Source organism: Taeniopygia guttata, chromosome 11 (genome assembly GCF_048771995.1).
Source record: "Taeniopygia guttata chromosome 11, bTaeGut7.mat, whole genome shotgun sequence".
In the NCBI taxonomy this organism is placed as follows: Eukaryota; Metazoa; Chordata; class Aves; order Passeriformes; family Estrildidae; genus Taeniopygia; species Taeniopygia guttata.
The window spans coordinates 7666169-7691046 of NC_133036.1; the positions used below are offsets into that span (position 1 = coordinate 7666169).

The 24878-nt window shown below is 40.9% G+C and overlaps 2 protein-coding genes across 3 annotated transcripts in view; both read right to left on the minus strand.

The window, feature by feature from the left end:
* Positions 1-1090: 1090 nt before the first annotated feature.
* Positions 1091-7885, minus strand: GCSH (glycine cleavage system protein H). 2 transcript variants are annotated; one of them, XM_002196987.7, is made up of 5 exons: positions 7717-7885; positions 4483-4562; positions 3429-3492; positions 1770-1901; positions 1091-1220 (listed from the first exon to the last, which is right to left on the minus strand). In XM_002196987.7, the coding sequence occupies exons 1-5, from the start codon at positions 7844-7846 to the stop codon at positions 1123-1125; spliced, it is 504 nt and encodes a 167-aa protein (XP_002197023.3). In that variant the 5' UTR covers positions 7847-7885; the 3' UTR covers positions 1091-1122. The 2 variants fall into 2 exon arrangements, with proteins under 2 accessions (XP_002197023.3, XP_072790386.1); XM_072934285.1 differs by lacking the exon at positions 7717-7885 and adding an exon at positions 5230-5495.
* A 205-nt stretch (positions 7886-8090) lies between these two features.
* Positions 8091-24878, minus strand: part of LOC100226108 (polycystin-1-like protein 2) — a 36560-nt gene continuing 19772 nt past the window's right edge. The window contains 24 exon segments of the mRNA XM_072934524.1: positions 8091-8739; positions 9532-9663; positions 10830-10931; positions 11443-11653; positions 12338-12498; positions 12835-12962; positions 13856-13989; positions 14085-14412; positions 15252-15437; positions 16125-16265; positions 16961-17057; positions 17489-17720; positions 18488-18716; positions 19656-19869; positions 20381-20650; positions 20652-20703; positions 20705-20962; positions 21473-21619; positions 21970-22148; positions 22344-22445; positions 22667-22897; positions 23303-23496; positions 23755-23980; positions 24373-24507. Of these exon segments, the coding sequence (XP_072790625.1) occupies positions 8614-8739; positions 9532-9663; positions 10830-10931; positions 11443-11653; positions 12338-12498; positions 12835-12962; positions 13856-13989; positions 14085-14412; positions 15252-15437; positions 16125-16265; positions 16961-17057; positions 17489-17720; positions 18488-18716; positions 19656-19869; positions 20381-20650; positions 20652-20703; positions 20705-20962; positions 21473-21619; positions 21970-22148; positions 22344-22445; positions 22667-22897; positions 23303-23496; positions 23755-23980; positions 24373-24507 (4215 nt within the window). The 3' untranslated portion in view covers positions 8091-8613.

Sequence of the window (24878 nt, forward strand, 5' to 3'; positions counted from 1 at the left end):
ATCGTTGGGGTTTGTTCCAATTTTGTGCTTAGCTGCTAATGACCATTTTAAAATTGTGGGGAAAAGTTTTAGACCAAAATTCTGCTGTACTATTGTGCTTTCCTAAAGTTCAGGTGTGTACAAGTCCACCTTCCCATCAGCTGTCACATCAACTTTGAGTTCACATTTGTGGATTCATTAAATATTAAGTCTAATGGAATCAGTTGCTTTAGTTCACTGGTTTGCAAAGGGTAAGTTTTGGGTTCGGTTCTGTGATGTCATTAGAGCAGTTGGCTACTTGATCTTAAATACAGACACACATTAATACATTGTATGTCAAACTATTTCCACAAGTACCTGCTCTGCTGAAATCACCACAATTGCCAGGCAAAGGATGTAAAATTAACACCTTAATTACTTGTGACTTAGGTAGTGTTCACTAGACAAAAATACAGCCTAAATAACCCACTGTAGAACCTTGATGAACAACCACTGCAGGAGCTTTGCACACTAGGAAAGCACAGAAAGGGGAAGGCAGGGCCCTCATCCCTCCTGCCTCACAGGCAGGACTACTGGATTACACAGTAAAAAAAAAAAAAATAAAAAAGAAGGAAAGCAAAGGATTAATAAGTTCTGTAAAGAAATAAAAGTCATGCAGAGAGGTAGTTGATATGGCTTCTCCTTTTTTGGTAACATCTTTGTAACCCTAAGAAAGAATAACATGAGTAGGTCAGGAAGACACTGCTTTTCAGTGGTTTGGGAGCAATAGAAAAGTACTTCAGAGAAAATTATAGCCCAGGTAATGAGAAGAGTCATGTGCCTATGACAAAATCAACATGTTAAGGCTGTTGTTACTAAATTTGATGTCAAACGAATCTATGGAACTATGTATTTCAGCAAGTGAATTTTGTTTCCCAAAATATTATAGATAACATCTACAGTTACATGAATCAGACAACACAATAAAAAATCCTCACAGGTACACAGATGTGAAACACATTTATCACTGTAATTATTTATAGTCTTGTATATGTGATCTTAAGTGGTATTTTTCAAATTGCCAAAACTGGATATTCAGTATTTCCTTAATTGATGACAAACTACACTGAGATATTTTATATGAATTTATTTCAGTATTCCAGCTCAGTCCTCAATGGATTTTATGTATTTCTCATAGGCATCTTCAGTCATCAGTTCATCAAGTTCAGCAGGGTTTGCCACAGTCATCTTGATAAGCCAACCTGTAGTTAGGAAATTAAAAAGAATTGCTAATATCCTACAAGAACAATTAAATCATGATACTGCCTTAGGAAAGCAATCCCAACAGGAACAACCAGCCTTGGATCACTGAAGAATCAGCCAGGTTTTTGTGCAGGCAGAACAACATTTCAGTATTTTTAAAAAATGAATAACCAACCAACTCATCATAAGAAATGACTTTTTGAGTCAGAGCAGTTGTGTAATTTAGTGACAGTGGCAGAGGGAGATGCTGTCTTGAAAGAATAAAGGAGCCTGACCTCTCAGTGTCATGAACTCTTACGAGAGCCAAAACCCAGAAATGCAGTCAAGGTAAATAGATTTAAATTCAGCCACAGTGTATATCTGAAAATAAGATGTAAAACAGCTGTGATAATGCTTTTATGTTAAATTTTACTGTGCTTGAACTATATTCAGTATATTCCATTTAAGTCTCTACACCATTAAACTGAAAGAACAGGAATTGTAGAGCCATTTGTAGTAGCAAGAATCCACACAGTATTCATTATTCAAAGATAAAAGTGACATCTTACCATCTTTATAACAGGATTTATTGACAAGCCCTGGATTATCTGCAAGGGCAGCATTAATCTCAGTCACTTCTCCTGAGAGAGGGGAGTAGAGTTCACTAGCAGCTTTCACACTTTCCAAAGCCCCAAACTCATCTGAAACAGAGAATATGATTGCATATTTCTAAGGGGAAAACACAAAGCATTTCCATTTGTTCAGTCAAGACATCCTGGTGATGACCCAAACAGTGAAGAAATGTTTTGATCTTGTGCAAGAAAACAGATTGAAGTCACCCACTTTATGACAAGGATCAGCATTATTAAATTTGATGTTTATGCTCTTGAATTCTGGGGAATTTGTGCAAGCTGGCTACTACAGAAGGGACAGAAATTCCTTACATTTCATTAATCTTTTGCCTGAAGCCCACAGGAAGGAACAACACCCAGCTCTTGCTGCAAGAGACTGAAATATGTCTTTTATCTATAATTTAAACCTTTTTATTTGTAATTTGGTTACAAAATCAACAAAGCCACAATTTCAGCAATCCCATTTTTCCTTCAGAAGCACTATCAAGTGTTATATTTGCACTCACTGGAAAACACACATTAGTATTCAGAAGCACCACACTGGAAGCACCCAGCAGCTCTTCCCTTTTTCCTGTTGTGTAGGGAGTTATGGAAATGGGGCCTGGAGCAAAGTTAATCCAGAGCAGCTCTCAGCCACAAGCAAACAAGACAGAGGCTGAAGGAACAGGGAGCTGTCACAAGAGTAGATAGGCACCAGGACAAGGGATCTGAGAACAACTTGTTCTGGGAAAGCCTGGAATTAGGCTGAGGCCAGAATGGGTAGAAAAGAGAACTTAAATGGAAATGAAATTCCTTCAAATAAAGCAAAACTACAAGTTGGTTAATTAAAATCCTACACAGAGAGACCTTTTGTCTAACAGTCAGTATTCAGTGTAATAGATTTGGACAAAACAGTTTGATGGGGATCTATTCCACAAGAAGGATGGCAGAAGAAAGGCCTTCTACTTTACCTCATAAACCCCCATTTCTTTTAAAAAAATTGTCTCAAAATTATGACAATTTTTTCTTCTTATACTACTGAGACAGCTCTCCACCATAATACAGGAAAAGATTTTTTTATTTCTACCTGTTAACGTTCATTTTCTTTAACAGGAAAAGTTACATAACTGAATGATGAAGAATGTAACAACTTGTACACCACCAACAAGCGAAAACTGTAATCATATTTGATACCTCAAAATTACTGAGTCTCAATATTCATAGAAAAATTAGAGCGCGATATCAAGTAGAAGGTTCACATCATGCAACTCACAAAGTGCATAACTGGAGAATTACAAATAAACACTTGAAAGTTCAGATCATATTTTAGAAACAAGAGTATAGATAAAATTATCACAAAAATATTTTAATACTTTGTTTTTGAATCAATATCATCACAGTTTTAAAAGCATGTATTTTCTGCTGTTAAGCACAGTCTGACAGTGAGAATTGAAAAGTAAAGCTGTCTCCTGTAGAAATACCTGAATTTATTTTGTATCCAGGAGCTTTACAATGGTATTAGTAACCATTAATATTATTTCAGAAAATTTGTCTTTGCAAGGGAAGAGTGGGATGAGTAGAATAATCACTTCAGAAGCAACTAGAAATGAAACTTACCATGTTTACTCAATTTTGTCCCAACTTCTGGAAGACTACAGTAAACAACATCTCCTAATGCTTCCTTAAAAGAAAAACAAAAGCATTAGAGCATACATTAACAAAACTACATATAGGAGAGAACTGTTACAGTGACTCTAGAATCTGCATATAAATATTCTCTGCCTCTAAATATTGTTCTCATTCTTTACAGATTGCATATTTTTCACTTTTTCTTAGCAAATACTTAATGTGAACAAACTGTTGTGTTATCATGCCCCAAAAACCAAAATATTGTTTCTCTATTGCAGTGCTAATAAGCCTCAGGCTCAGTCTATATGCAGATTTCTTCTGGCAGAATGAGGAATAACATCTGCTGATCTTCTTAGCATCAGCCACAGAGAGCTGTTAGCACACAGTTTGTCCTCACTGACTTAATTGGGACTCTTATCACCATAAAAATTGTCTCAACTCTTCCCTGACACATACACTCTTTCTCACAAAAGACCAGAGAGTATTAAGAGTTATTGACAGACACCTGAGATTAAAAGAAATGCTGCTTGTCCTGAGAAACATTAATTCTATTTATTGATAGCTTGTCCCATTCTTTAAGTTTTATATACAGCCCAGAATTTGCCTGTGACTATTCCAAATCAGGTACCTGCATGAGAACAAAAAATCCAAAGGAATTCCTATCCTAGAGTAAAAACTACATGCCATGCTGTACATCTGTTCACAACTGTCCTTTAGCCAGAGAGAATTCACCATCTTTGTGTTCAAAGGAAATCTGACCTAAAAACGTACATAATGTCCTCTTCCCACAGCCACGAATGCTCAGGCTTAGATCTGAACACTGAAGTCTCTCACCAAGTTCAGCTCTTCACAGGCTCAATCTGAAGCCATTAAGACCTTATCAGAATGCTGAAGTGGCACAAATATCACAAAGAATGCTCACTGTGTTGCATATGCAATTAAAACAATAAAATAAACCCCCGTAAATGTCCAAAGAGCAAGGACAGAGCAGATAGGCATAAATAAATATTGCAGACCTGGGCAAGGGCAGGGGGATCAATACCTGTGCAAAATTGCTGATTCCTACTGTTCCAATACCATTTTCCACAGATATCCACTCGTGCTTGTCTGTGAATTTGCGGGCTGAAAGGAAACAAAGCTGACATTTCAGACAGAAGTGACATCTTGCTCACTTAAATACAGTAACACATTTGCAGGCTTAAACCATGGGGCCTTTCACTGAGTTTGTTAATTTTTCTTGGACAATATTTTATCCAGCACATGCAATTTACAGAAGCTCAGAACATGCTCAGTGACAGGGCAGAGGCTCACTGGGTGTCCTGCTCAGAGCCTTATCGGTTCCTGTGCAACCATCTGGAAACTGATAAAGTACAGGAGCAAAAAGAGCAGCTCTACTTCAAACAGAAGTGCAAATCTAAAGCTTAGATGTGTATTTTACTCATAGTTATACATTTCTATGATAGCACAGTGGCTTTTCAAACATACTTGGTGTTTATTTCGGATAACTATTTATTATGGCTGGGAAGGCCAGTGTTGCTGACTCTAGAAACATTGTGAGCATTACAGCATCTCATTCCAAGTGCAAAGCTGGCACAGTTCTATGCATTATTAAGGCAAATTAATACAGGACAAATTAATTAGGCAACTCCGACAACTGCTACTTAATAGAATTGCTCTCTGTTAATATTGTCACTGTGAGAAGAACACAGCAGTTATTCTGTATCACTTTGAAATAGGTCTGTTAAAACCTTGTTAAGCCCTTTCACAGCAAGTTTACAATTCTCCTTACATTTCAGATCTGGAAGATTCAAAACAGCTTTATCAGAGGCAATTGTTTCTATAAAGACATATGGAAAAACTTCAAAAGAAGTTATTGAAACAAGTAACATTTTTCTTGCTAACATTTTTCCTGGAACTTTTCTTACTCTGAGAATTTTCAGCCTGCCATGTCCGTTTTCTCATTTCTACATAATATCCCTGTAGATACCTTCATACTTAAAAAAAAAATGTAATTAATTTATTTTCCACTTTCAGCACCCATCCAGTCAGTCAAGGGATGTTGCAGAAACTGGAAAAGGTAACTTCTGAAACAGCTCCCTGAGTGATTAGCGCCACAGTAGTACAGCTGCACCTTCCTTTTGAGTTCAACTCTCCTCTCAAGCTCATCCTGTGGGCTGAACTCTTTAAGGCAAACACCAGAGAAACTACACTTCTGCACCTGTATACTGGTATACTCCTTGTGTATTTTCTAAAACTGTACATGAAGGAAAACAGAAGCTCTCACTGTAGATCTGCTAAAATCTTTCCACACAGTCAATACTTTAAACTTCTTCAGTTGCAGTAATCCTCTTGTGTCTGAAAAGTTCAAGAGTAGCAAATGGTTTGTCTTAGAATAGGGCCCAAATATTATAGAGCTCAGCAGAACAATATGTGGGTTTGCAAGTATAATACACAAACAAATATGAGTCAATGGTAAACATTAAGTATTTTCCCATTAATTATCAGTCAAAAATCCAAAGAATTTCATCTAGCACTACTTACAACTACAAAAAAAAATCTCATTACACACTCTAATGAACAGAGTCTTAAATGTCTCAAATCATTTTGGGTCCAGATGTTAAACTCATGGGGATTCTATTGGAAATGAGTAATGAACCGTAAGAATGGAGAATGACAGTTGACAAATCTCAAACTCAATCTGAACATTAATGACGTTACACATGGCACAAAGAAAAAAAACCAAACAAAACAAAAAAAACGTGAAAAATTAAAATTCTGAGCATGCAACAAAAACACTGCAAATAAAGTAAAGGTCAAGTTAAAAACAGTTAATAAGTAATCTCAAAATTTGAACTTTGAGATTATGTGGTCAGCCCATTAAATAAATCAACCTAAAGGAATATGAAATGTCAATGCATACCAAATCTCTCTCTGCATTCTTTTACAGAAAAGCAGCTGAATGTACTCTAGCTTCATTCAATTTCAACAGGACTTTGGTTTCTGTTTAACTAGCACACTCTGAACTCAGCCCTTCATTTAGTGTAACCTACCTCTATTAACTATGTCATATATACCTGAAAAGTGAACTCACACCTCCACAAAGAGGCATACAAAACTTTTCCTCTCTGCCTCAAACAGAAGCACTGTTTATTATTCCTTCAAGTGATGTGTATAGGAAAACAATGGGTACGTTGGCCAGAATAGTGAAAAACAGCTTAGATCTTGACTCAGTTTGCAAGTAATGAACAATAAATAATATATCTTTCACTTGCAGAAGAAGACAATTAAATAGGTAGGTTTAAGATTGTCTGGAAAGAAATGGATGAGCTCTTCTTAGTGGTAGTCATTACTTTTACAGCCTATTCGCCTCCTCTTCTTGCCCACTTTTTCAACATTTCTGTTTGTTACAGGTTCTGTTTTTCAGACTTTCGTGGGTAACTTCCATTCGAAGAGAGCTTTGACAGCAGTAGATGCTTTGAGAATTCACTCAGCAAATGCAGAATCGCAGCAAGCAGTGATGCACGAGTCCATGCCGTGCCGTGCCGCGGTGGCTGCACAGGAGCCAGAGCCAAACTCGTGCAGCCCAGAGCGGCTCAGGCCCTGCGAGCCCGGCTGGGTCTGTCCGGCTGCCCGCGCCAGTCCCGCTGCGGCTCTGCCCGCGCCAGACACCCACCCCTGCCCCTTTCTCGTGCTGCTGATGTTCCTCGGAGCCAACATCGCTGCTTGTGAGCGGCAATCCCGGCAAAAGCGAGCCGCTGCTTTGGGCAAGCCGCTGTGCTCCCCGCTCGGCCCACTCCGCCTCTTTCCCCTTCCCCAGAGCGGACTGAGCCGCTTTGCTCCAAACTGCGCTCTGGAGATGAGGCTGAAAGTTTCTGTGCAGCTAACGGAGGTGAGGCCGCTCCTGTGGGAGCGCCCGGGGCAGGTGAGGGGCGCTCGGGGGTTCAGCCATCTTGCGGGGATCCCCGGACACCGGGGGGCTCCGGGCGGCTGCAGCATCGCGCTCCGAAGGGCCGCGGGGACACGGCACGGCGGGAGGCAGGGGAGGAGGGAGGGACAGAGCGACAGAGGGCGGCTGCCGCCAGCGGGACCCGCACTCCGGCAGCTCCGCGCACCCAGCCCCGCCTGGCGGGGGCTTCCCCCGCGGGCTGGGCCGGGGCGAGCCCCCGCAGCCCACCCTGCCCACCCTGCCGGGCACAGGCACCGCCGGCTCCCCGCAGCACCGGGCCGCTGTCCCGCCCGCCCGCCGCGCACCTCCCTCCCTCGGGCCGCCACTCACCGGCCAGCAGCAGCGAGCTGGTGCCCAGCCTGCGGGCCGCGGGCTCCCGCGGCGGCAGCGGGAGGCGCGGGAGGCGCGGGCAGCGCGGCGCCAGCACCGGCCCGACCCGCCGCAGCGCTCGCCACGCCATCTTTGCCGGGGGCGGGCGGGGGTGGCACCGGCGGGAGGTGGCGATGGCGGCGGGGCGGGGCCGGCGGCGGCCGAGGGGACCCGAGGGGACCCGCGGGCCCTGGGGAGCGGCCCGGGCTCGGCTCCTCCGTCCCGGCTCCTCCGGGCTCGGCTCCTCGCCCCGCCGGCAGCGGGCACGGGGCCCTGAGGGAGCGGAGCCGCCATGTTCCGTGCGCCGCCGCGGCGGAGACAGAGAGGATGGAGCCAGGCAGTGCAAGAGCCGCTCGGTGTTTATTAAATAAATACAGGCGCCAAGACTACAGCAAGTGCACGTGGGACGTTTCGCTTTAGGATTACCGCTATTTCTTAGCTGTTACTCCACAAGAACGTGCCGGCAGCACTTTAGGGGTGAACACCGCGTCGTATTCCCACAATCACGGGAAGGGACCCACGAGAATCGAAGTCGGACTCCTGGCCCTGCAGAGACACCCCGACAATCCCACACGTGCCTGAGAGCATTGTCCAGATGCTCTCTTGGGCTTGGGGCCGTGCCCATCCCTGGGGAGCCTGTTCAGTGCCCGAACACCCTCTGGGTGAAGAACCTTTTTCTAATACCCAGCACAAACCTCCCCTGACACAGCTCCATCCATTCCCTTGAGTAAACCCATTTTAATCAGAAGCTGTAATAACCTAAGCCTATAGCCTAACCTAACTCTAACCACTGCAGCTGATAGCAAACAAGTAAATGCTTTGCCCACAAGCAAAGTGACTTTTCTAGGTGGCCTTCATTCACTCGCTGGCAGGTTGTTCCAGCTGTTCACCAGCAATTGGCTTCTCTTCCTTCTTGCATTTTATCCCAAAGAAACTGAAGAGTTTCATTAGCATTAGATCAACAATCTCCTCTTCTTCTGAAGCCTGAAATAATAACAAATAAGTTACTCAAGAGGCGAACACACAGAGTGGATTCAGTCTCTGCTAAAGCCAGGGCAAGTTGCAAGACAAAATCCCTACTTGAGGTGAGATAAGCCAACTTTCAACAGAGCATTGAGTGACTGCCAAGCAAAACATTGCGCCAATATTTTTATCCAGACAGAAGCCCCAGATGAGTATGGACACTACAGAAATTTTGGCTGATAATCTCTCTACAGGAGCCTGGAATGCACTTAACAGCTCCCATACAGTTCATGGTATACACAATGAGACACCCATTATTTCAAGCTGAAGTAAATGAGAAAAACTAAATATATATTGTATTCTATCAACCATATCCTTTGTTTTCATCTCCCTTGACTTTCCATAAAACACAGAGTAATTCTGGGCAGTACTGGAGTGTTAAGATGGATTTCACACCACACTATCAATAGCTTGAATGGGTTAGGCACACACAGTGAGAGTTTTACAAGAAGCTGTAAAGCCTCATGCACTTCAGTAGCAGTTTTGGCACTGATTTCAATACAGCCCAGCAAAAGCCCAAGAGTTTTTTGATGGATGTAGTATGTGAACAGAAGGCTACAAATCAGATCTGAACAGGGACTCATCTGAACATGAATGGACAGTGTAAATCTGGAAAATCTGAATTGTACTTTCTGAGCAAATGTTGCCTTCTTAAGAGTTGGACTGAATTTGCATGGCTTTCATCCATGGCTGAATACCTGAGTAAGCACTGAACAAAAAATGTTAAAAGCAAGAGAGCTTAGATGAACAAACCTGGTAATGCTTCTGCTCCTCACTAAAAGCAACCAGAATCACCGAAATGAACAGATTCAGTACCACAAATGTCATAAAAATTATGCAGGATCCAATTAAGAAGGAGCCTAAAATTGGATTGTAGTCCAAGACCTGTATCATGCATAAGGTAAGATATCAAAAAAAACAAACAAAAAAGCATAAATACCTATCTACATATATACATACAAGCAGTTAAGACCCAATAAGAAGTCTATCACCTTGAAAATCCTGTGTCTAATCAATTATGACATATGTATTATACACATATATAAATTTTCTACTCTAGTATTATCCTTTGTTGATATGATATAGTACAAAGACAGCAGAATATTTTATATATATGTGTGTGAATATGGGCAATCTTTGGAGGTTTTTAAGTATTTGCATTTAATTGTAATGGCATGACAGTTTCACATTAAAATTCACAAACCTGGAGATCTGTTTATCCACAGACCAGTTGAGGTTCCTAATGTCTCAGCTTTCAAAATAGGTGAAATCCCTGTATGCATTTCATTTATTTTACTGTATGCTTTACAAAGAAGCACAGTCAGACTGTCAGAGACACTTACAAACCAAGGGTTATGAAAAATCAAACCACTAATTTTTATATAAGCTACAACATAGAAATATATTTTCATTATTAACATGAGTGGGATGTAGAGGTGAAAATGTGCCAAATGTGCCAAATGGCTGATCTTCAGAGCCACTCATATCCTATTGGATCCAATCCACCAAGGAGGATATTTTTCACAGTCAGAGATGTCCAATAATTAATCCACAAAGAAATGTTTAAAGGATATTGAAATATTTGAAAGATCTTACTGAAAAAGTGGTATACAAAGAATAAAAAAAAAAAAAAAAAAAAGAAAAGAAATTAACATAAAGTTCCCTTGTGGAAGGCCTTGCCTTTCTTGGGAAGAGAGAAGGGGTGTTCAGAACAAACACAGGGCTTTGTTCACAACTCTATCTGTAGCTTTCTAAGGAAATTGCTCAAAACTTTTTGTAATAAATTAATAACATCTCTAGTTGAAATTTGAGCAGGATTCTTAATGAAAGGTTCATTATGAGCCTCCTCATGGTCAAAATAGAACATGAAAAATGTTTCACTTGATGTCCTTTTCTTGCTTAGAAAGGGTGATGGCTTTAGGGAGTTGTGGAGCTTGTAAAATTAATGTTTAGCACTAATTGAAAGTCCTTCTATTTGTTGGGTCAAAGCATATTTGATAGCTGAGATACCAATTATATGGCTGTAAACTTCTCAAAATTAGATGTGGTACCTCCTCATAGTTGAAGATTCCCAGCTGAAGACTGACCATGGTCTCTGCCGAATCAAGGAGAGTTTTGTAAGAGTAGAGCTTCCAGCCAAATATCAGGTTTGCCTGCAGAGGACAGAAGTCATGTCTTGTGTCATGATCAGAGTTCTTGCTGCAAAATGTGTTTAACTTGAAGACCTTTTATCATGGATATGAGAATGTCTTATATCTTCTCTGCCTGCCACTACATATGCAACTATTTCCCACTCATACCTAGCCAAACAGAAAATGGCACTTCCTGAGTGCTCCACAATTTAAGTTTTATCCAGAAAGTATTATTTCCTGTACTTTGTTCTTTGTCACATCTATTACACATAAAGAGTCCTTATTTTTCAGCTCAGTGTTTGATTTTTCACTAAATTTCAGTTTGCAAAGAACAGATAACTGGATGTTTTAACTTCTCTTTCACTCATCTGGAAAACTTGGGCACCAAGCTGCTAAACTGAGATTTAGACAGGCAGCTTTATTCCATTTTACATGGCAAAGCTATGTTGTTTTTAGCATTCAAAAATAGTTGGTTTAACTTGACAGTACCTGGCAGCAGACTGCAGACAAGAGAAAGCACTGTGGTACTCACAGCAATGGAATAGGCGAGAAACATGATTGCAATAACAATGATGAATCCAGAGATATCACCCCATGCCCTCCTTAGTGTTGAAGTGATCATGTTCAGTTTAGGGTTGAGCCTCAACAAATGCCACAGTTTCACTGTGGAGAGAAGCACCAGGAATGCAATCAGGTAGCCAAGAACTGCATCAGCTCTTGCTGTTTCACTGAAGCTTATGGAGCTGTTAGGAAAAAAAAAAGAAAATACATAATATACCATGCACACAGAATCTTTTGAAGTGCATAAATGGATATGCTGGAAAAGCCAGTCACCCTGTGCTGGGGTTTCAGTGGAGACCTAATGTGCTCCTGCTTGAGTGTTTCTACCTGCACTACTATTGCGTGCACATAAAAAGCTCAGTTGTGCATGGCAAACAATTTTAAGGAGAGGCAGTCTAGGCTATGGCCCAAATTCTGCTCATTATCCTGTGATTTCATCACCTCTTTTGTGTGTTACCATTTTTTTAAAGATATTATAATCTTCCATTCTGTACTAAATATTCTATTATTGTCCTCTAACCAATGGCTTTTTACAACGAAGAACAAGGTAGTTTATGTGCTTTCTGGGTGAATGTCCTATAGCAGAAAGGCTTGTTGGTTCACAAGAGGGTGATGCAGACAGAAAAGTAGGAGCTAGAAAAGGGAACTCGGTGCTCAAGTCTGCTGGATTTTATTAGAGCAGTATCAGAAGAAAATCCTATTGCTGACACAAATCTAAGCCCTGACACACTTATAGGCTTCATGAATATAAAGCCATCTAGGATAGCAATATTTAGCACAGAAAAGGTGCTATCTGGGAAGAGGAAAAATATCTTTATTTCTGCATAAGTAGCAACAACAAAGGATGCACAAAATAGCATTAGTACTTCTCCTTATGTTCCTGGTAGTAGCTGATGTCCCGTGTCCCAAGGACCGTCCGTTTCACAAACACTGACAGAGCACTCCAGCTAATCAATATAATGGCCATCTCCAGGAGATTCCACTTGCTATGGAAGTACCTCCATCTCAGACTCTTCAGCAGCTTTCCCTGTGAGGAGTTTTACTGTTTCAGTCTCATGACTCCATATCACACAGTGCATCTCTGAAGATTAGGGCAGTGGCCTCCACAATTAAACAGACTGCTCTGCATTAATAAAACTACATCTTGCACTAGTTTCTCATTATCTTTCTCAAAAACAGCATCCAAGCCAAATAAAGTGTTGCTTTCCTATTATTTGATACTCACACTGTACCTGATTCCATCTTCCACTGGTGTAGCAGCATCAGTGCTACTGAAATCAAGTACAGTCCTAAAGCATTTGGAAGTGAAATGAACAGCAGACACAAGGTAGTGCTCTTAGCAAAACTTTCCAGCGGGCCTCACCTGTACTATCATGTAGTACACAATGAAGAGGAAATAAATGACTTCTGCTGCAACCACAAAGATGTGCAGGCTGTTGGTGTAGGGGTAGAGCCGGACACTTTGCAGCTCTGCACTTGTGAAGAAGGCTCCTAAAAAGCAAACAGGTGTCACCTCAGGGCTCTTTCTGCTTTCATTCAAACAACTCAATTCACCAGTGAGACTTCTGTACTTGCTTTCACAATAACGTGAGCCTGAATCCAACCACTGAAATCAGATTTAGACTTGGCTATGTGAGTAACCTTATAAGGGTTTGAAATTTTCCTTAAAACAGGAATTTCAGAGAGTCAAAGCTTTTAGAGTGGTAGTGCTTGTCTGCTTGAGTCTTGTGTGACAGCACAATAGTAATCCCAGTAGGACTGAGTTCGGATTGGACTGCAAGTGCAGAAATACAACAGTACTTGTAATTTTTTAAAAAAGTTGAATCTCATTCTAAACCCAAAATGAGCTCAGTTTGGGCATTTTCTAATACTTAGACACACCCTAAGGAGGCTCCTGCTCAGGCCAAATGTTTTACTATAGCCCCTAAACCAGAATCTACTTTCACTATTCTCTTTGTTGCATCCAGATTATATATTACATGATTACATAGCTTTACATTAGAAGTCATCTGGACCAAAAAAGACAGACTGCTATTTGCATTTTTGTCCTAATATTTTATTGATTAGCTGAAATGATTAGGAAACAGGATTTTTCTTGTTCCTGTTGTGTAAATTCTCGAGATCAAGTTTCAGTGTCACCTTTTCTTCATCAGCAGATGACCACAGCATAAGCAAACATAAGATATTCCATTGTGGTCTATATTACTGTGATGCTGCGTTTTTCCTAAAAGGTTTAGAAAATTTGCATTGATTCTCTCATTATTAGATTTATTAATACACTTGTCTTTCCTGAAGAAAGAACTAGGAAAATACTGATAGTGTGTAAATCTTCTTTCTGTAGGTGCATTTCTTGCTGTAATGTGTCATTTAGGAAAGGCTCTTACCTAAAGCATTGCTTTCAAACATCAGGCTTATAATGCAGAACAGGTTCACATTGGCATTGTAGACTGTGAATTCAACAAACACTGCTCTTGTGAAGGTGTCAAGCCAGACATTGTTGAAAAGGTACTGGAGAATTCTGCCAAAAGAATGTGTAGCCAGTGATCTAATTCATACAGGAATGAGACAGTATCACATGGAGGATGCACTGATAATTTACAATACAAGTGGTACCTGGAGGCATTTTTAGGGTCAGTTCCCAGGTGAACCACATATCCCCCTCTGCTGTAGATGGCAAGTTTACCCCAGCTGGGGTGTCCTCTCAGTTTGGACTGACTCTGATACTGCCATGCTGAGCTCAAGTCAGAGGAGTTATCAAGGGCTGAGGTATTCCAGTGCTCCCCATAAACTGAGGTATCTTCTGTTTGTAGGGAGTATGGAGCGTGGCACTCCTCAACTATGTGGTGGAGTCTGGGAGAAATAGGGCAGGTGTCTCCTTTCACTCTTACTTGGCGAATTCGAGCACTTCCCACCAGCTTGGAATTGCCATCTGTAATGAATCCTAAACAGGAGATGGAAAAGAGCAGTACTGGCAATATGACAAAATTAATAATATTTCTTTGTTTTATTTATGACTCACTGATGCATTAATAGTTTGCCATATATTCTTTTCTCGGAAACACTGTAAGCAAAATAGTAATGAAAATGAAACCCTCATATTGATTTGAAATGAGTTCTTAAATAATATTCACAATTACAGAGTTCTGTCACTCCTGTCTGTATTTTATACAGAAGGAAAGTGAGGCCTGGAGGAGAAAAGTGACTCACCTCAAGACCCATAGAGGAGTAGCTTTATGCAGTGCTCATGTGGCCTGTCATGTCCAAAGAACAACTCTGCTAATATATTTCAAAATTTACCCTGAAATGTGAGCTGGAAAATGGGCCATATTTTACTGGATATGGCTGGATAGAAACATGCTGAGATTGCATAATTTGCCTTCACATTGACCCAAGTCATGATGCAAACAACTCTCCTGAGGAAAAGCTGTATGGTGCCACCTGTCTGCCATTTTTTTTTTTTTTTTTAATTATGGAAAGAAAGATGTGCAAAACTTTCTGATGTATCTGAATACCTGGAGTAATATAAAAGGTGAAAAATTTAGCATTACAATGCAGAACTTTTGGGTCATATTAAATATAAGGAAAGTATCAGGGGATGTTTAACTTAGAGTCAAGATGTAGGGTTTTGTTATCCACTAGTATTCATATTATAAGATTCCTTGCTAGCCTCATAAATTCACAGTCCCTTTCTCCACTCAAATATGTAAGTTAGAGTAGTAAAGTATTAAAGATAATGTTTCAGAATCTGGAAAGCTGAAGGGAAACAATGCAATTCTGCACCTTTATAAGATCCATAAAGATTTTTGAGTAAAGTAGTGTTCGCCCATGTGAAAAAATCCTGGTAACTGTAGACATCGTGGAATCCATCTGTAAAGCTGTCCTCAATGTGTTTGTTTAAATAGTAGGAATTGGGATCCCTCTGCCCATAGGCAACCAGTAACAGCATCCATAAAAACCCCAGATAGGCTGGAAAAAAAACAGAAAGAGACAGCACATGTGAGCTCTGGTTTAACAATGCTGTTCAAAATAGATTGCATGAATGATTAGTGCCACCAGCAGCCATTAGGCCAAGGAGGTGCTTTGTAGACTCTGAGTGACCAGTGCTAATGAATGCACCCAAGCTGCTTCAGTTTAAGTGTTTCACATTTGGAATATGAGTAGCTGTCAAGAAAATAAATGGGAAGGCTGAATAGAAGTAGTCAGGGTAGCTCCAAATAAAATGACTAGTCTAACTTTGTTCCAAGTGAAGTTGAGGTAATTTTTTTTTTAGAGGAAATAAAACAGGGGCATAAATCATTATCTATAGATAGTATCTGCTTTTAGAAAGATGGCCTCCATCTGCTCTTTGGTTTTAGCTTCATTTAATGCTTCACCTCCTCCTATTAGCCTTTCTGCTTTCTTTAATCTCTCACATTTGCGATGTGTTTCTTTACCATAAAATGAAGCCTTAGCCACACTTTTAGCTCCAGCTAACATTCCCACCTCCCTGCAGCTCCAGCTGCCAGGGAACAGCCTGTCTCCACATCATAATGGCTGGCAGAAAGCTGAAGATATGCCAAAGCTTTGTCACCCAAGAGAACAATATTTTCACTGATGTAAAATTACGGATGAGTATTACTGAATAAAACAAGATAATCTACTGATGGGTAATACCCAGGATTTCTCTAATGAGGGCAAATGCTTTCTGCTCCTTCATGTAGCTGATTTTCATTTTCTCCACATCAGCAGCAGGAGGTGGCCGGTAAATATTGCTTCTACTGTCCCTTCGGACCCCGAAGAGAGGGTGTGAATCACCTGTGAGGGAGAGCAGTGAACCCTGGAATTAGTCAATTGATCATCCATGTCCTGCATTTTGTTTGTTTGGACTTTCTAAGGAAACATTTCTATCTAATGCTTTCCCTCAGGAATACAGAGGATGTGATTTAAACAATTACTATAGCAATTGTAAGGCAAACAGTGGGGAGGAAAGGAGCTCACAAAATCTGTGTGTGGGGTTTAGGACCAGGTGTGTCCAGGTGTCTCTCTCTAGGCTGAGCATCTCAGAAGGTGGTGTATTCAAAGCCTGAGGCTGAGCAGGGAGGAAGCTGTAGATCAGATAACTTTGCTATGCCCTAGGATTCCTGTCTGCTAGTGAAGGCTTTATTTAGATATCATTATGACTGCAGAAGCCACTGCTAAGTTTAGGGGAATAATACAAATAATTGTGGCTGTGGAAAAGTATGTAACCTGAGAACGTCCATATAGGGCTTAAAGGATGTGGGAAATATTTTGTGAGAGGTTTTAGTTATGCTTGTCAGATAAAGACCTACCAGACTACATGAAGGGTGCATTCTTTACTGTTCACTTATTTATTTTCACTAAGCTGTGGAATAGTTGGAGGTTTTATTGCAAGCCAGTTGAGCTTAGTCACATATTTATTCATAAAGGACTCCAAAAGCTTGGAAAATTCTGCACTTTCTTTAATAATTTTTAACTTTGCAGGCAGTTACCTGCTGCAGATAAAGGCCCGTCAATAGCTGTGTTTTCTTCATCCTCATGTTCCACCTTCTTCAGAACCAGAGCAAAAAAAGCAGCAAATCCCAGCACCTGGAAAGAATCAGCCATAGACTCACCATATTCCCATTTCACATAAAGAAGCTCAGGCTTTAACTGGATCCCTTTGGATCCAGGCACTGCAGGAAAACAACTGTGCTTTGGGTTTGTTGAACCCATGCAGCTGAAGCCCATAAACAAGAGAACAGTGCTGGAGTTTGTCCAGCTAAACTGATTCTGTGACACACCTCACTAGTCAGAAACATCATTAAACCCTGACAAAGCAAGGGAGATGAAACTAAAGGAGTTAATGTCAACAAAAACCAACAGAACTCTGTAAACCACCTGCCTGCTCTTGTTTTAAGGGCAAAGACTTCTCATTTTATATCCTAAATCCTGCAGCTCTTTAGAACATTACATTGTCTTCCTGCAGTGGTAGCAGGTGAGTTCATTTTGACGGGTGTTTGTATTTCCGAGGCTCCCACCTTTAAGGGTTGTGTGATGAAGAGACTTTCCAAGAAGGAGATGACCATGGAGATGAGCCACTTGATGGAGTTCTCCTTGCCATAATGGAGTCCGTAGAGCATGGTGAAGAACCCTGACACACTGCTGGTGGCTGCCACAAGGAACCAAGCAATGAACACAAACCACCAGGGCAGCCCTCTGGGAGAAGAACTTTTCTTGTCATCATTGGACAAATTCGGAGTATGAGACCACCTTGAGAGTGAACCAGAAAAGAAAATGCAGTCTGCGATGGAACAGGAACCAAAATTGCAGTCATCAGGTTCACTGGGAATAGGCAACATCTTATGATATAAAATCAAAATATTCTTTTAATTAATAGGACATATGGACGTAGGACATATAGGATATATGGATACCAAAAAGTACAGTGAGAAAAAAAAAATGAAGAAGTGTGCATGAATCGGCTAAAATCAAAATAAATGTGATGGGCTTCTTTACTCCTCAGTTCATGCATAATTGAATCTCCAGTAGAACTATTGACAAAGCTATGAGTGTATTAAATCTGCTGAATGAATCTCTTGTGATCACTATAATGGCCAAGTGACGTGATTAGTGCAATTGTTTTCAATACTTACAACTTAATAATCGTATTTCACAGAACTATTTTTGTCTGCTTATTAATTTTTCTTTATCCATACATTTTAAGAGACTTCTGTGATTTTGGAGCTGGGTGATTATCCCAACCCTTTACTATCATATGGCATTTATTGTAACTTTCCACTTTGGAGGCAAAAATGACAAAAAGCAATGATCTGTCATTATTGCCTTTGTGTGCAGTTCACAGTGCATAGAAATTTCTTTGTAGCTCCTGCAGTGTTATAATAATAAGACTTATTTTTACAGATGTAATAATAGTTATCTAGCCTATGTTAAGCAGTAATTATTTGGGCTCTGTCATCCTGCCCAATTTTGAATGCATGACCTGAATTTACTTATACTTAGAGTGAGAACTGGGTTACCCCTCACTGATGGATGCTGATGAGCAGATTTGGTTCTCCAGGAGGTTCTTCATATGCTGAACCTGACAAACAGCTTGTGTGTAACTCTGAGGCATCTGAAATTTATGGGGGCCCAGTAATTCCAGCTCCATCTCTACGTGCTGGAGTTGCAGGTACAAGCAGCGATGGTAATCATTGTATTTCAGCTGGTCACAAATTCTCTTCTCCGGAGTTAAGTTTCTTGTTTTTTCTGCAGAAAAATAAGAAATTCTTTATTTATTGAGAAAATAAAGAAATTAAAACACTGTTCAATACAAAGAGTAGTTTCTCTGGAGCTAAAGATCATTAATGTGATGAAGTGAAGACTAACATATAAAAGGACATGTAAAAACAGCTTTTGTACTAGAGCTTAAAGCTCTTCTGCTGGAATGGCCTGGAACTTTTCCCAGAAGGCAACTGAGCTAAACAGCAGTCCTAAAATCTTAATAGACAGTCAGATCAGATCACCTGTTAATTTGTTCATGGTTTACCTGTGTAATTAGTAGCTTGGAAGACTCCCTGGAAAAGTCAAATGTGAGTCTTAATGAAATCAGTGAGATTGTTTACTCATATATTCTTGTTTAATTGAGAGTTAGACTGAAAGGAACAACAGCACAAGGCCAAGAAGAAAAATAAAAGACAGGTCAAAGAGTTTGTGAAACAAGTGGCATTTGTTAGTCTTTTCATTTGTAGATGCTGATCCAGCTCCCAGCTAGACTGGTAGCAAACATTTGATTCTACAGAGCAAGAAACAGAGATTTCTCAGTTGTCTTTACTTAGTTGGATGCTCAGTGGTGCAGTGAAAGAACAGGAGGCAATGGGCATATCTTAAAACATGAGACATTTCTGAACATAAGAAAAAACATACATATTGGACACTGGAGTAGGTTGCTCCAGTTGAGAATTTGTGGAGTCTTCATCCTTGGGGACATTCAGCATCTGACTGATTTGATCTTAGGCAATCCTGCTCCCACTGACCCTGCTCTGAGCAGTGTGGCGGGATCCAGAGATCCGTTCTAACCTCAGCTATTCTGTGATTCTGTAGTTGCCTTAGAGTCAGAATGTAAGAAGTGCTTGGGTCATCACATCCAGTGCTATCATAATTGTCATTGCAAGGGTTTCAGCAGGTATTTCACAGTGTGTTATTTACCTTGGATATCCATAGCACCCAATGTGACAATTGTGGGGCCATCCTTCTTGATCTCATCATAAAACCCTTGCCCAGCTCTGTTCTGCTGACAGATGACATCCTCCACCAATGACAGGAGTGTGTTGATATTAGCTGATTTTTCAAGGTCCAGTGCTGAGGTGAGAGATGGAGTCTTCAGGGCTTTAAAGAGTGAGTTGGCAATTCTTCTTATGTCCTAGGAAAGACAGCAGTAACACAGCAGTGACTCTGACTGCAGTGGCTTAAGCTGATGTGATCTGACAGTACCACTGGGAGCTGCAGCAACTGCTGAAATCTCCAGAATGGATAAGAATAGCACATCCTACAGTGACAGGCAGATTTCAGGGAGTTCAGCAAGGCAGCTTTTGGGGTTCAAAAAGGCAGCATGCCTGCCTGAGGATCTAAGCTGAGAAAGATGTGGTCCATGATACCTTTTATCTTCACTGTCTTGCTTAGTGTCTGCTCTAACTCCTGAACACAGTGATTTGGCCACACAATAACTGTGCAAGGGCTGGGATGTACAAAGGCAGACTTTAATGAAGGATGCATTTAATGAAGGATTGCATTTAGGTGGGCACTTTACACCAGGGGAAATTGGCTTTTCTCTTCAGACAGGCTGAAGAGCATCGGAACAGGGAAATTAGTGGAGCCGGGGAGGGCGGTAGTGTGTGGCAGCAGAGGGCAGTGCAGGACTCACTGGGACTTGCCTTTGTCACAGCCTCTGGAGTGAGAGAGGCAGCCTGGGTGGCCCCTGGGGTCGGAAGCAGGCTTGGAGACACTCGGCCATTCTTTCCCGGCTTCTTCTCTCTGCCCTGCTGGGCTGGCCGGGGTCGAACGTTCCTGAAGATCTGCACAATGAGCAGGTTGATGGGGAACATGAGGAGGGAGCTCTCAAAGCCAATCATCACTTCCTGCCATGTGAACTCGATCTTACCTGTCAAGGTCAAACAGAGCAGAGAAGGAAAAATAACCCCAGGCAAAATAAACCATCAAGTCTCTCTCTTGTGAAAAAACCAATTTAATCAACTCTTGCTTCCAGATTTTTCTGTCTCTCTATTTGCCTGCCCAAGCAATGGTGAGGATTGTTACCCAAATCCATTTTCTGCTCAGCAGGATCCTTTGGCACACCCCAGAACATGATGCTGGTCAGCATGGTGCAGAGGAGCAGTGAGAAGCAGCAGGACACGCGCTGGGCTCGCGTGAAGGAGCTTCGTGGGGAGCGGCTGAAAACCGAGTACCAGATGTGCCCATCCTGGAAACCCTTGGAGGTCTCCATGAAAAACAGATTGCTGGGAAGGAGAAGAGGGCAATCAAATGGATATGTATAAAGGAGAGGGAAGAACAAAGCCCTAGTGCAGGGTCCCAACCTGTTTATGCTTCTAGGCACTATCAGCAGAAGTAATAACTAGGAGAAATTATCAAGTATCATGGCTTGATTTGCATGAAATGGTCATGGCTACTTATGGCCTTTTCTTCTGGACATAGCATAGGGGGAAAGCAAATAGTTCCTATTTAATTTGTTAAGATAATTACACTTAAGAGAAGATGTTTGTGTTTCTGTAGGTTTGTCAGACTATACTTCTTTAGCACCAGTATTTTCAGTATGGTACTACTGTTAGGGTAATGATTTATGTAACCATTATTCCTCTCTCCCTTATTCAGAGCTCTTTAAGGACAGTGGAAAGACCTTCCTTGTTTTCTTTTTTTTTTTTAGGGCTTTGGTCTGTTTTTTTTTCATGCCTGTTGTTCCAGACTGATTGCTATCAAGAGTAAAAAAAAATCCATTAAATAGGAGGTACCTGAACTGCTTCATGTCCTTTTCTGTTGCTACTGGGAACACTTTATCTAGGACACATTCTCCAATATCAATGGCTAGCCAAGAGTTACAGAGGAAGTACCATTTCTGATCCCATGCCAGGTCATGGACTAATACTCGATTCACATACCTGTTGGAATAACACACAGGGCACAGTCACATACCACTGAGTGTGTGAAATCCAGAGTTCAACAAGACTGGGGAGGACCAACTCTGGCCTCCAGCTACTTGGGGTGACTAAATTGTAAAGCACAAGACATATCCCATCCTATACTGGACATGGGATATGGGAAGCACTCCTGGTCCTGCCCTTTAGGCTATGATTTGTCTATTCAGCTGCAAAAACTAGAATCTAACACTTCTTTTCTTTCTAGAACTGCAGAAAGGAAGATTTTCAAGTGCTAGAAGGGGAAAGCTGTTGTCATTATAAAAAGTTATTTGTGGATTTTTACTTCCCAGCCTCTCTAGGCTTCCACTTACCAGGATGGACTGTCCCCTGAATTATCATGCCACAATCTAATACTCTGCAGCTCCCCAAGAGGGAAGAAGGTACAGAGGAGGAAAACATCCACTCCTCCACGTTCAAAGACTGGTGTATCAGGATCATTTAGATGGTGAGGCTCACTCTCTCCATCCAGCCCATAGAGGGTGAGAGTCACCTGGAAAATAAAAAGGCAAAATGAAGATTTGCACATCTCAATCCCAAGTGTGATTACTTCTCCTTTCATCAAACCTAAGGGCTTTCTGGCTCAGACAGTGCATTTGAGCTGTCCTGTTTAATAGCCTCAGGTGCTCTGTTATTCACCCCGTTCTCTAAGCAAATAAACTCTCCTCCCACACAGTGCCACTCATACCTTGGAGGTTGTGGCTGCGCCACGGCGGTGTCCTGTGAAAACGGTCACAAGGTAACGGTACTGAGCAAAGGGGTCATTGTCTTCCAGGACTGTGATTTTCACCTGCAGAGCCACACAACACGGGCACTGTGTTAGCTGTCCTGTAAGTACAGATTCCTGAAAGCTGTGTGCAGGAATTTGTGATCTTGTGAACAATGTTTACTTACCAGTAAACAGAGAGTTACAGGGAAAGGAGTAGGATTGGTTAAAGGCTTCCTATTAAAACAGGCTAGGCATGGTGGGAATTGGCCTGAATACATTGACTTTATTAGCTGGAGACTTACTTTAGCATCATCCTGGATGTCTTTCCTTCGAGCCCAAATAACTACAAGCACATATATCAGAAAAATACATCCTACAGTTGTCACCACCACAGGATTTTCCACGAATGTACCAAACAGCTGTGCTGTTTTGCTGACATCTATGGCATTGGGTATGACAAAGAACGAGCTCCCAAAGAAGGTCAGATGGTTGCAGAGGCACTGTGTGCTGCTAGGATTTGTTTTTGGTCCTACCTGAAATCCAGAAAAGATTTCTGATAAAACATCTGTCTTCAAAGTATTAGATGATTTACCAAGCAAATGAAAACAGTGCTGAGATTGGTAAGTTAGTGTAGAGAGCTGCTGCACACCAAATTGTTCAAGTTCCAATAAAGAATATTAATTCTAACACTTAACCAGTAATGGGCATTACAATATATTATGGCCTTGTCAGAATGGTTCCATTTCTTCTTATACAGAAGATCATCCCAGGAAATAGGAATGTTGTTTAAAGGTTAGTTCAATATGACTAAATTTCCTGAGTTTATTAAAACATCACAGAATGATCTTATTTCATGGTGTCAGTTACTAGAGATGGTGGTTGTGAGGGCTGGCTTTGAAGTGTGTAACAGACACATTGTTTTGTTTTGCTCTACTTACATGACATCCATAGCTGTTCCAGCCTCCCTGCTGCTCATCCCAAAATACACAGCGGGATGCAAAGCAAGTGGCATTTATGGTTAGCCCCTCATAGACTGTTGAATCCATTCCCATATCTTGTAACACCATTAAATAGTAGGTTCCCTCTCCAAAAATGAGTTCTTCTGGGCTGAGAACCCAGCTGTTCATCTCACCTTGAACATAAATATTTTCATTTCAATGTATCTATAGAAAGGCTAATTCAGAAGCATGCATGTAATAAATGAACTAAAGAAACAGGCATGAAATCATTCTTAGAAACTCATTGATCAAATCACCCCAATCTTTGCTCCTGTTAATGAACATTTTATTCAAGAAATTGGAACTTTGAAGCATGAGGTTTATTTCCAGCTAGACACCTGAACTCATGGTCAAGGCTTATTCTGCAAGTTTATGCAGAATATTTATCTTACCTCCAGAAGTTTTCTTATAGAACAGACGATTTTTCATGTCATAGTTGGTTTCATTTGGGTGATAACCATACCCCAAGTAAAGTATTAGTGGAATGTCGTGTTCAGATTCCAGGTGGATCACTATAGATGTGTTTTCTGAGGTATCATTGACTTGAAAAGTACTATAATTGCCCAGATTCAACAGAATCTTATCTTCCTGAATTGCTGAAAGCCTTGGTAACATGATCTGTTTTTAAACAAAAAGGCATAGGTTTAAATACCGAAAAGCAGTTTTCTTCTTAGCATGCAGACACATGGTTGATGACATCAGATTTCACATTCTGCTTGGGGATGACTGTAATCTGGAATCTATTTCCACAACCATCAGCATTCTTACATTCATTTAAAGAAGAATAAAATGCCTCCTTTTCAAGAAAAGACAAAAATACTTGGGTTTTTTTTCCACCAAATCACACAAATCCCTCCATCACAACTACAGACTGCATCAGCCCATTATCTAATGTAATGAACACTACCAGAATTTGTGTTCACCTCACAAATAACACAAATGACAGTTTGTTAATGGAGGGAGGAAAAATATGGGAAAAGAGGGCGAGAGTTAGGAAATAGTGGATTTACCTCAATGTTCTCTTTGAGGTTGCTGACTGGTATGATCAAACCATCCACACCAGTTAGACTCAGACCTCCCACTGTTCCACTGATGTCAAAACTGCTGTCACTGGAGAAAAAGGGATTCATGGCAAAGCTCACCATCTGTTAGAAGACATTAACAATCAGACAACTGAGCTATTGTCATTATTAGATATTCAATATTGTCAATATTTCATTTTATTCACACTCTGAACTGCTGAATAGTGAAAGAATGAGCTCAGACCCAAAAAGAAGTAAACTTCGATGAAGTCTGCGTCCAGTTTTAATAAGACTCTACCTTATCTCTAAGGTGGGTCTATAAACCGCGAAAGTGATTTTAATTCTGAAATGTGTACAGCAATCTTTATTGTTTTCATAAAGTGTGACACCTTTTTGGCAGAGTTGGAAAAGGTGCAATGAAAAAAAAAATGTTTGCAGGTATTTTAGGGGTCTCCTGAGAGGGTCAAACCAACCAGAGAGATCTTCAGAAAATT